The sequence below is a fragment of the Anabrus simplex genome, chromosome 6 (assembly GCF_040414725.1).
Source record: "Anabrus simplex isolate iqAnaSimp1 chromosome 6, ASM4041472v1, whole genome shotgun sequence".
Lineage (NCBI taxonomy): Eukaryota > Metazoa > Arthropoda > Insecta > Orthoptera > Tettigoniidae > Anabrus > Anabrus simplex.
Window position 1 is genome coordinate 22,063,633 of NC_090270.1, and position 12,990 is coordinate 22,076,622.

At 38.8% G+C, this 12,990-nt stretch overlaps 1 protein-coding gene across 2 annotated transcripts in view; it reads left to right on the forward strand.

The window, feature by feature from the left end:
- The window catches only part of ENGase (Endo-beta-N-acetylglucosaminidase), a 203,048-nt gene that overhangs the window by 11,412 nt on the left and 178,646 nt on the right, over nucleotides 1-12,990 (forward strand). For both annotated transcript variants that reach the window (XM_067149703.2, XM_067149704.2), the window contains exon 3: nucleotides 3,978-4,281. In XM_067149703.2, the coding sequence (XP_067005804.2) occupies nucleotides 3,978-4,281 (304 nt within the window). The remainder of the gene's footprint in view (nucleotides 1-3,977; nucleotides 4,282-12,990) is intronic.

Below are 12,990 nucleotides of genomic sequence, written 5' to 3' on the forward strand. Positions count from 1 at the left end.
TATGAAACAATGCAGATGGTAATAGCATTGCATCAAAATTACGAAAGCTGTGTTAGAACCAAAGTGGGTTAAACTGAATGGTTCAGAGTTGAGACAGGCTTAAGACAGGGAAGTGTATTGTCTCCCTTACTCTTCATTATCATCATGGATAGAATTCTACATAATATCAAGGAGAAGATGATGGGCGAGCAAGTAAAGTCTATGCTCTTTGCTGATGACATTGTAGTTAGGGGAGATAATGAAGATGAAGTACAGACACAAGTTGATTTATGGAATGAGGAGATAAGAAATTTCGGAATGGAGATTAGTACTGTAAAAAGCAAGGCTTTGATCATAACGAGAGGTAACAGAAAATCCAGGGGAGTGATAAAATTGGAAATGAACCTCTTGAAGTAGCCACAAATTTTAAATATTTGGGCAGCATTTCACTAGATGGAGATTTGGAAATACAGCAGTTTGCAAGTTTCTACCAATGTGTGAGAGACATTGTATGGAACAAAGATGTGCAAGAAGGTTTTATACTCGTTCTATTATAAACCTATACTGACCTATGCTTCAGCAGCCTGGATGTTGACTAAGCAGAACCCAAGGAACTGAAATGAGGTTCTTGAGGAGCATCCAGGGAAAGACAAGATGAGTGAGAATACAAAATGAGGAAATAAGGAGAAACGTGGGAGTGTGTAAACTTCGAGAAGAGATTGATAGAGCAAAGCTAAAATGTTTTGGTCACATGATGAGAATGCCAGGAGAGAGAATACCAAAGAGATTATTCATGGATACAGAGACTGCAAAGAGACCTAGGGGACAGCCTAGAATTAGATGGAGGAGCTCTGTTGTAGACTGTATTGCAAATAGAGGAGTCAATAGCAATAAAGTACTAGAAGAGGAATGGTGGAAGATCGAGTAAGGTGGAGGGCTTTGGTACACTACCCTACCCAGAGAGAATCTGGAAAAAGGAATGGATGTAGAAGAAGAGATCAAACAGATATCTACAAAATAAAATTAAATAGAATAACAAAGCAGAGCCCGTGAAGCTTTGTTTACAAACACTACAGCATTGGTGGTCAAAGTTATGGTCGGAGAACTGCACTCATTTATTTCCATGAAATTGCACCCAAAGAGGTAAATATTAATAAAACTGAACTCACAGCTGCTGTGGACATCAAGAAAGAAAAAAGTAGGCTGTTGAAGAATTGAGGAAATTACATAATGAAATACGAACATATTGAATATTCGACAGTACCACTACAGCAGGGAGGTGGTGGTGGTGATTACTGTTTTAAGAGGAAGTACAACTAGGCAACCATCCTCTATATAACACTAATCAGAGAGAAAAAATGGAAGGGATCTAACACTTCGAAAAATCAAGGTATCGGCCAAAGAAAGGCGAGGGCCACGAAGGTCGTGAAAATGAGACTCCCTAGACTTCCGAACCCTAATAGCATCGGGGTCAGAAAAGAACAAGAGTTTGACCAAGGAAGGTAGTATAGGATAGATGAAAGTGAGGAGCCTGACACAAGTAAGTGGAAGCAATGCCAGGACTCAGCTGAGGTCCCCGTGGTCGCCTACCCTTGCTCCAATGTTCAGAGCCCCTGGGGCCCCTTTTAGTCGCTTCTTACAACAGGCAGGGAATACCATGGGTGTTATTCTCTTGCCCCCCACCCACAGGGGACGACTGTAACGAGGGAATTCTTGGATTTAGATAAATTTGGGCTTTTGTTGCTTAGTCCTTATTGTTCAATCGTGTTAACTTATATTTTAGGAATCAATTGAGGGTTGTTTATATAATATATAACATAATAAATGTTACTGATTCCTATAAGTATATAAGTCAAACGTTAACACAGAAATGAAAGCTATAAGTTATGATCGTGTTAACTGGCAATGGTTTTTGTTATGATTGTCTTAAGGTGTAAAACCACAAGGTCATCTGTCGGTATCAACAAGGAAAATTTTGAAGATGATTATAAAATTGAGAAAAAATTGTAAAGGAACAATTGCTTGAAGAATAAGACAAGAGGGATTCATGAATGAAATATGGACATCCTTTACATTAGATGCACTAATATCACAGATTCGGAAGAAATCTAAATGTGAAGGCCTACAATATCGAAAGCTCATAAAATTGCTCAACAATAACATTACATTGACCATTGTTTTTTACAATTTGCTTTACATCGCACCAACACAGATATGTCTTATGGCAGCGATGGGATAATAAAGGGCTAGGAGTGGCAAGGAATCAACCATGGCCTTAATTAAGATACAGCTACAGCATTTGCCTGGTCTGAAAATGGGAAACCACGGAAGTTGACCATTGTTTGTTGCGGTTTGCTTTCTATCTTCTGTTGCCACTCACCTCTGGTAGCTGGATTACTCTTGCGTACAGAGTACAACAGGCTGCCTGAACATTTGTGAGAAGTAGCTGGGGAATTAGATAACATTCTTCTTTAGCATGCCATTCCTCTAGTTCATAAATTTTTTGATACTACTGATACATAACAAACTAGTTCGTCATAGTATTCCAGCTATTCCATCCCTACAAAACTCTGAGGCATTGATTGGAATCAGCAGTGTGGACACTTAATCAAATAATTGCAGGGGAATGTTCACGGCTGCCTGTTGCCTGCTCATTCCAGCTCTGGAACTTTGGACTGTTAATTCGGCAGTATAGTACAATTCATTAAATGTGAGAAAATGTGCTGTTTTTCATTTGATTATTTCATAGGAATGCATTGATTTTAATTGTGACATATCTACTGAAGTTGTTGCAATGACCTATGTTGATTTGTTAGGAGGATGTAAAAAGGCAAGTATCTATCCATCTATCAATCAGGTGGAGTGTGTCTGCCATTACAACGAAAACTGCCCAACTTGATTGTGACTGATAGCCACTACAATGAAAATTCCTTAACCCAGTTTTCAGATGAGACATATGGTGTCTTCCCTGTTGCGTTTTGGGGGTAACATTAAGAGCTATGCAATTTGATACAGTCTTGCCCACAACATGTACACTACTTAACCTAGAATTCAGTATACAATGTAGAAATCCGTAGCGAAGCATGGGTACACCAGCAAGTCAGTTTTCAGTTGAAACTGAAACTAGTTGGCTTCAGGTATTACCTGTATCCTCCGCCAAATTCCACATTGAAAACAGTACACTCCGGTAAGTAACGCTCACCAAGTTCATACATAATCCATCAGACTGCCACAATACGTAGCATGATTCTCTTCCATTGTTCTACAGTCAACAGGCAATATATTTCACACGGCTGTAACCGGCAGTGAATTTTCAGTTTTAGCGGTGGTGATTATTGCTTTTACAAGTGGACAGCCATCTTCTGTAGCCCTTGCCTTATGTGCCACAGCTTGTTCTTGGAATTCAAGTGCAAACATATCCCGATGAGTGGTGCAAGTACTGGTATCATTACTGAATGCTAATTGAAATTCTGTAGCCACATTTTCTAATGAAGCTTGCCAGTTTGACTTCTCTTCATGCCGAATGCATCAGTCCCTATACGGTAATTGTTTTGTCTTTCCTTGTTGAGTTAGGAGTTTTATAACTCCCTGGCATCATCATTTCACCAGTGCATTACTCACTGTTGAACATGGTATTTGAAACTTGCCAGAAATCTCATGGATGGAATGACCGAATCAGTGCCCACCGGTAATCATGCCACTTTGAGCCCCAGTGGGCTCTTGTCATACGTCTGTTTAGGCTGCTGTAGCTAGCAGTCATACCTACCATGCACCCGCAGCCTTGTATAAGCTCATGACATGGTCGAGGAAAGTATGGGATCAGTCAACTTTCCTTTCAGTTGGTGTCTGGTCATTAATGGCGTATTAGTGTACTTATATACTGTATCTTGGTGTTGATGAATTTTGTGTGATGTTATTAGAAAGCGTCTTTTCTTTGTATGTATTCAGAATTATATTTACCTTGCTCTTTGACAGGCTAGCATTGCTTTTGCTTTCAGGAACCTTGATTACTGAGTGGGATGCAGGTAAGGCTGTTTGGGACCAAATTTTTGAAAGTGATGAATCATTGGAGACATTTGTCAATTGTCTTGTCAACATCTGTAAATATGTGGGTTTTGATGGCTATTTGCTCAATGTTGAGAACAAACTGGATCCATGCCAAGTGGAGAAGATGGAGAATTTCGTCAAAATACTTCACCGAAAACTCCACGACAATGTACCGCATGCACAACTTATTTGGTATGATAGCGTCACTACAGAGGGGAAGCTGAAGTGGCAGAATGAACTTAACAATTTAAACAGGTAAGATTTTGTTTATATAGGAGAAAAAAATCTTTATTTGCAGATTCAGTTGAAAATTAAGCAATATTATTATTATTATTATTATTATTATTATTACGGAGATATTGTGGATCACAGAGGTGAAAGAAGGTGTGGGCATGAATGGGTGGATATACGAAAATCCAAAGATAGAATTAAAACTTTAAAATTAGCAGTTTTATTTCCTTTTTCTCTTTCCAGTGTTAAATTTTAACAAAAACAATTCACTAAGCAAATAACAAAATCTCAGGTACAACAATGAGTACGAGAAGTAATGTTATGAATTCCTAGAACAATTAAACGACATTAATTGACAATAAGAGCTTGAAGCTCCTACCTTGCCAATGTGACAAGCAACCACTGCTCCATTTACTAATATCTCTAGGAGACAGTATCCAAAATATGCTATCCTACAAGAGCATCTTTGCTCCCCAAAATTATCTAGGAGACAACTCTCCAAACATTATACCATTCCAGTCTTTCAGAGGCACCATTCAACCTTTACATTAATAGGAAGAACAGCTTTACTCTGTAACTTTATACTTCTAGGCCTATCCAGGCACAACCTACATTTAACAGAATTGAACAGTCTTCACTGTCTTTTACGCTCAACAGTTTGGTATCTTTAACTTGAAAAGAATGAAATGAGAGTTTAACAGGGGTAACAAATACCTGTTCTACAAGGCCTTTGGTAAAAACAGAAGGTTAAATTTACTGGCCAAAAACCAAAATGATAAGGAGGCAAACACTTGCACTCCTTGAAATTTACAAAGAGATACTAAAAACCCTATTTGGGCTTATGGCCTGACATTACAGAGGCTACGCTTATACTACGGAGGTGACTAGATGGAAAAAAGTATTTAACTTACAGAAAATACAAGGTAGATTTTAAAGGTTACAGAATCGTAGTCACTTCAAGATCAAGTTGAGAGGGAATACAAGAGGGTATCTCACTCTCTATTCCCTGATTTTGGTTTCTTTTGGCTTGAATGAAATTTACATTTAAAGTTAAAAATTTACATTTTAGAAAATAAAGTTACATTACTAAAGATTTGAAAACTTCCCCTCGAACTAGCTTTGAAAGGCTATCACAGATCTGCCATTACCTTGAGCTGGTGGACTTCCCATAAATGTACAGTATTTTTCATTGGCCAACCCTTAAGTTGGCGGGAAGAGATAGAAGTGTTGATAACTTTTGAACATCAAAAACAAACATTAAACATTCCAGTTTTGGAAACCTTAACATAAGAAATTACTCTTGCATTTTAATTGTTCATCTTCACCCTAGAGGGTGCGGCATAAGTTTATAGTAGCGGCATCTGTTGAGAAATGTTCAGACTTCTTGTACTAGTGGTTTCAAAATTCATGTTTCAGAGGGCCTTATACAAAGCGCTAGTTTTTAATGTACGGAGTGTTTGTACCTCTGGTACAGACCTCTACCCTCTAAAGTCTATCCACTAGTGACACATGTTTGTAATTCTACTTTTTAGAAAAATTTGAAGCTGTAGTTTATAGTCAGAGAATTTCTTGATGAAAGTTTATTTGTAAGTAATTATGCTGAAACAAGTCTTGAAGTCTTCCTGAAGCCGTAGAAGTCCGGGAGGTACAGTCCAAGTTTGACGGAAAGTGCGGCCACCAGTGCCGATACCCGGGTGGGGTCCCCTGGACCCCTCAAGTACCCTCAGATACAGCTCTCACACTACGTTGAGAGGGATAGCCATCTTGATGGTCACCACAGACCAGATATTGAAACACTGCCCCAAGATGAAGTAGGCTGTTGTGATACTGCACCTCAGTCCTTGCCGGTAAGGATGGTGTTCAAGTATGCCGTCATGGAGGAGACTAGGCCAGAACGGGGTGGGCCCTTACCCCACACTAGCATCACTCGCCAGATGTTGAAACTTGGCCGCAGATGACAATTAGGACACTGAAACAATAATTTACTGGGCGACAGTAACAATTTTTATGGAGAGAGAGTTTCTTTGTATTTCAGTATGGTGGTGCAGATAAAGCAGGCGGCATCGAAAGGATGAGTGTGTGAAATGCAGGCTTGGTTTTGGAGGCGTGGGAAAGGTAATGGCAGATGGGCAACAGAAGAAAAGCAAATCTTTTTAGAGGAGAAGGTGGAACAATAAAAGGTAATACAGTCGTTACGAGTAATTCGAGCAGTAAAAGACTTAGTGCAGACTGTCTGGACGATATATCGAACAAGTCGGACAATGATGATGTAGACGTAGTATATAGTTACAGTGATTTTGAACCCAGTATACAGCAAATATCGATCTCGCACGTTCAACCACATTCATGAATTACAGTCTTCAGCACACACTTCCCCACTGTACTCCAGGTTTCCAAGCCAGCTGTTGCAACAATTATGACCGTCTTCAACGATATAGTCACTGGTTTCCCATGTGCACAACCAGCGCTGCCAGCTTCTCTTACTCAAATTGAAAGTTATACAAAAAAAATTGTATACTTATTCAATATTCTGTAACTACTCATTCTTCTTATACTATTATTCTGTTACATCCTAATTTACCAAATTCACATGATTTTCACTACTTTATATAACTATATTCTATACGAAAATTTCCTAACCTAAAATCGGAAGATCGTCATTTACAAACATTTCCTGACCTTAAATCGGAGATCGTACTTTTTAACGGCTCCAGTATGAACAAGATAACATATCTATCATAATCAACAGCATATAACGCGCCCCCACAAAGGAAAATGTAAGTATGACCGAGTGTCGGGACAGTAACTACTGTATAAGTACGACCCCATATGGGGGCGCGTGTACGTGTACAGTTCGTAATGACCAATACGATCCCATATGGGGTCGCAATATTTTACCTAATATACATAATAAGTTAACCTAATATTCATAAATACATCCTCATATCAGCGATCATCTGCTTGGTTAAGGCTGTGAACGTTTTGGCACCAGGGAGTAACTCGATGTTATTAGCTCACGGCACTAGACGGCAAGCCTATGAAAATCGGTCTGGCACTCAACGTGTTAAATTTGAATGTGCACTATTTGCTCTGAAGATCGAGCACAAGACTGGAATGCGACATGAAATCAAACCCCAATATTACTGGGCAAGACAACTGTTTAGCAACAGGTCGGTCAGAGAAAGTTGCGTGATAAGAGGAAATGACCTTGAATTCTCGAACACCGAGTATATTGTGACTTAGAGGGGCAAACTGTTAGCTTAGGTAAAGTTGAGTTTTGCGTCATTGATTGGCATCAAAGACTTTACACTAGAACAAGACAGGACAGTGCTAAGTTAAAGCACAGTAATAGATTCCACTGCGGATAGGAGCGCTGAATTAAATTTTCACGCTTTTTTGTTTTGTTTTGTTTTTTGTTTCAAAGCTGTCCTTGACATACATGGCTTATGGCTGGGAGTCATCCGAAATTATGCATCACGGAAGTTACCGCCACAAAATGTGTAACGGAAGTATAACTCTAGCAACTGTGCAGCCGTTGGTGGATGGTCATGGTGGTGATTATTGTTTTAAGAGGAAGTACAACTAGGCAACCATCCTCTATATAACACGAATCAGAGAGAACAAATGGAAGGGGTCCGACACTTCGAAAAATGAAGGTATCGGCCAAAGGAAGACAAGGGCCACGAAGGGCATGAAAATGAAAGACTCCCTAGCCCTTGCAAACCTAATAGCATCGGGGTCTGAAAAGAACAAGAGTTGACCAAGGGAGGTCGGATAGGATAGATGAAAGTGAGGAGCCTGGCACAAGTAAGTGGAAGCAATGCCAGGACTCAGCTGAGGGCCCCGTGGTTGCCAACCCACACTCCAAAGTTCAGAAGCCGTGAGGCCCCTTTTAATCGCTTCTTACGATAGGCAGGAGACACCGCGTGTTATTCTACCGCCCCACCCACAGGGGGATGGATGGTCATGACCGAGAGACATATCTATGATCATTTGATTTTCTCAAAGGGAAAAGTGGTTAATTTTTTGTTCTATGGAAAGGTCTTTGTTGTCAGTGAGATTGTTGAATAACCAGGTGTGCTAGATTGTGCTTGTAGCCTGTTTCGCATTCCAATCAGAAATTAGAAATTTATTTATTCAAAATCATTCTTTCCAACTTCGGAAATTTTCCTTCGCGCACGTTTACTTGTTCCGTTTCTAGTTTGCTTATACGCATTTTCAATTTTGTCTCGGTTGCCCACAATAGTGTTCAAATTGGAGGTGCTAGTTTTAACGTTTGCGCCAACTCTATGCACTTAAAATGTGGATTCCTGTCTACTTCTTGAAGGATTTTAATTTAGTAGTGAGTGGTTTCACGACCCTTTTATTATCCATAGTTAGGCTATCACAAGGCAGATACCATATATACAGTGCTACCGAAGTTCTCATGATTATCCTATTATTCCATAAGTAGGCTGTCACACAACAAATCTCTTCACTTTTTTACCACTCAACACAATAAATTGAAGGTAAAGCGCGTACCATTCATACAAAAATATAAACTGCTAGTTGACAATTGGCAGGTTTAATCTCCGGCAAGTCTGTCCGAACCAATGCCGAGTACTGCCAAAGTTTTGTGTTCAAGATGGCGGCCAAAGGCGTTTAATCGTGAATGGCGAGTATAACCTTGCGAGAAATTCATGCTCGAACCAAGTGACCAGAAAACAGTTTTTAATTGCCCACTGGTCAGAAACCTAACAATTAATTCATTATACAGTTGTTTTAGGAAGAAAGTGATGTGTTATAATTATGGAGCGGATTTTTATGTGCCAAAAATGTGAAAAATATTAATTTTTTATGTGCTGGAAAACTGTAAAATATGTGATAAAAAATTGAAATTATTTTCCTTTAAATATCCCGTAACTACTCGCGCTCAAGAAGTAAATAAGTATAATGTTTTGTATTAGAATATGGTGCTACCAAACGTGCTCCTTAAGGCAAAATGGTGTCTGTGTATGGAAACGTGCTGTATGGTATATTAATTTTTGATATGCCAGAGTAGATATTATGAATGGTTGTTTTTTTAAAGGTAATGTTTTGTTTAAATATGGCAAAAAGCAACCTATCATCTTTGAAAAAATAGTACCAGTTCGTACTCACCAATCACACGCTGGAATATTAGTTGCTAGAAGTAGTCTCAGAATTGCAGTAAACAACAAAGGTCATCTCCAAATTGTCCATCACAAATGCATGCCAATTATCTCTAAAGAATGCCTTATACTGCGAAAACAATTGCTCCACATCACAGGAAGTCAGACGAGCATAGTTAAAGAGAGGAATGTCACCAAAAATAACGCCATCAATTTCGCCAACATGAGCACCCTATAATACATTAGAAATTTGGCACATTGTTTGAAATCCTCTTGTTTTTCCTCAAAAAATTTTGATATTTGACCTTTAACAGTCCCTGTACCTGCGAAGCCGGGAGTGAATCTAATTTATTTTCAACAGCGCGCACTTCCTTCACTGTTTTGGACAACAGGTTAATGGATTTTTCAAGTATGTCTATAGTTTTACACAAGAAGCTTAGATTGGCAGATATAAACGCCAAATCATTTTTTAAAGAGCTGCCTTTTAGTATATCTTGAAGAATCTTAATTGACGACGCGTGGTTTTTATCTAGCACGTTCACAACAGATGCAACACTTTCGAAATTGTCTGCATAGTATACCACAGCGCTAAGCCAGGTACCCCACCGCGTAACAATAGGCAGAGGAGGAAGCGCAAGATCCGGGTTTTTCTCTTTAAAGAGATCGATTCTTGAGGGTGCTTTTACGAAGACTTTTTTGCCATTAGACACTAATTTATCCACTTGAGGATACTGAGCCCACACAGTTTCAAATAACCTGTGTAGAGCATGAGCAACGCAAGTTACGTGTATCATTTTCGGAAAGCTCACAGAAAGGCCTTCGGCTGCCTTTTTCATGTAAGCTGCACTGTCAGTAAGGAAAAGCAATACATGGTCGTATTTTATACCTTTTGGCCAAAGTAAATGCATGGCTTCATTGAATAACCTAGCTACAGTGACATGGTTTGCAGCAAGCATTTCTTTACACGCTAGCAAATAAGAATGTTCGCCAGCAGTTTTGTCATTCTTCAACACACCAACTATAACATTTCCTACTTTTCTGCCACTTGAATCAGTGGTTTCGTCAATGCTCGCCCACAGTTTTTCGCTATCACATACTGCCCGAATTCTCTGTAAAGTTTCTTCGTAACATTTTGGGAGATAGTTTTTCCTTAATGTAGATTCGTCTGGAGGCTCAAAATTAGTGTACTTTGTTAGGAAATTTCTCAGTTCCGGATTATTTATTTTACCAAGAGGAATGTCGGCGCAAACAAATGCTCTGCACACATCTAAATAATACTGGGAATACTGGGAAGTAGCTGGTTCAGCTATTAGTAATTGTCGCGAACGCACACGCGAAGCAGCCGCAGTATGCTTATTTCCAGACAAATGCTGGATTACTTGAGAACGTTGATCTGCACTTACTGTTTTACCACACGGTTGGCAAAATAATACTTTTCCATCGGTAGTGAAAATGCTTTTAAATTCCACTACATATTGTTGAAGACGCGACCTTGTACTCGACTTCGCTTTTGGCATTATTTTGCAGGTTACGACACACGCATTTACGGTGAATCACTGTTTCAATAAAAAGAATAGCAGCGTACACTGAAGGAAATATTTCCTATAAATCCATACAAAATCACACAACCACGGGAATGATATATGGACCCGAACAGCTAACCTTACTCTTAGGAGTGATGAAATTCCACAACGTAATGGTGGGGCAATATTCGTCCGAGTTTCCCATGTCGTAACGGAATTACGTCACCTTATCTCTCCGTGATTGCCTTTCGCTGATATTCTATAAACAAAATCCTAGAGGGTTGACTCATAAAGAGTTGGAATGACATCATGCAAGGAAACATCTTGTGCAGCAAATCAAATCGCTGTCTAAATGTAACGACGTAGCCAGTGACCAGCAAGTTTTAGAACTTATGGAGGGAAGTCCATAAATAGCCGAAACATTCAGATACATTATGTTAAATACACTGTTAAAAACAATACCGTAATCGTAAAATGAAAATATGAGCATTGTTTTATAACACAGAAGCATTTTAAATTTTATTGATCAACAAATATTGCCGATTTATGTGCTTATTACAGATTTTCTTAAAATATGTATTTACATTTAAAAAATGTGAAAATATGTGTTTTTATATGAAATAAGATTCAGTTTTTACACTTGGGGATGCACAATAGGAATAATGAACTTCGTAACTTGCGTTAAAACTTACGCAAAAAAAATATGTAATTACATAAAAATCCGCTCCCTAGTTATAATATGTAGGTACTGTAGCTACTTCTATGAGCCAAAGGGCAAAAGAATGTTCTGTCTATTTTTCCAAGTTTTTCACATCTTGTAATAGTCTCTTGTTACTTTAACAGGCTCCAGTAGAGTATTATTGATATGTGTTCTCTAGACTTTTTCATACATTTTAGTGCTCTCCTTTATCCCCTGAAACACTAGACACACACAATGTAAAACATACTAATGTGTAAAGTGATACCATCTCCCTGTTGGATAGTTTTTAGTGGGATATTCGATAGTACGTTTTCCTGCTTAACACGACTTTGTTTTCGTCGTCCCATGCAGAAACGTACTAACGAGGTTTCACTGTAATGTATTTATTTGGTAGAAAAAGGCAGTCCGTCTAATTGCTGGGTTAGAATTTCGAGACTCGTGTAAAACTTCCCTTGTGAGCCTAAAAATTATGGCAGTTTCCTGTTTATGTATTCTTACAAATATTATGCATGTAAAAGAGAATCTTTCCGAATTTAAAGAAAGACCTACAGTTCATATGCACGATACAAGAATGATCGGGATACTGCTCACTCCAATCTTAGGAAAAGCACAAACAGCCACCATTACCAACAGCTTACGATGTACAATAAGCTTCCACTACCAATTCGAGCATTAGACAGAAGTGCATTTAACAGGGTACCGTCACAATTGTTAAGGAGAAAGGCATTTTATAGTGTAGAGGAGTTTCTAGAATGTGTCATTTCAAAAACTGACCTAATATAGGTAGCTAAAATAATTTTTCTAAAGACTCGGGCATTATGGCTGAGATGTTGTCTATAGATTATTTGTGTTAATACTGACAATACCTACTGTACATTTCCTGTACTTGATGTTGGAAGCAATAAACTATCTAAGCATGTGATTTGTCCATGACTTGTAATACGTTATGAAACGGGAAGCGTTCACCATATTGGTGGACCAAAGAAATTGCTGACCAGAGAAGACATTGTTTGCAACTTAGATGGAGGGCACAGAGAGCATGAAGAAGACACCTCACTGACAGCTGAGTATAAGTCAGCAGAAAAAGAACTGAGAAATGTTATTGAAAAGAGTAAAGTCAACAAATGGTGGAAAATGGCTAAGGAAGTGGATGACGACCCATGGGGTTTAGAATACAAGATCGTTATGAAGAAACTTGGAAGTTTCTCAAATTCGATCATGGACTCAAATGCATTGAAGGATATTGTAGATACATTATTCCCAGATCATCCTGAGAGGTCTGATGATGATGATGATGATGACTTCATAGATGACGTACCACTTTTTGTACCAGAAGAATTGACGAGCGATTAGCTCCTTTAGAAATAAAAGGGCCTCAGGA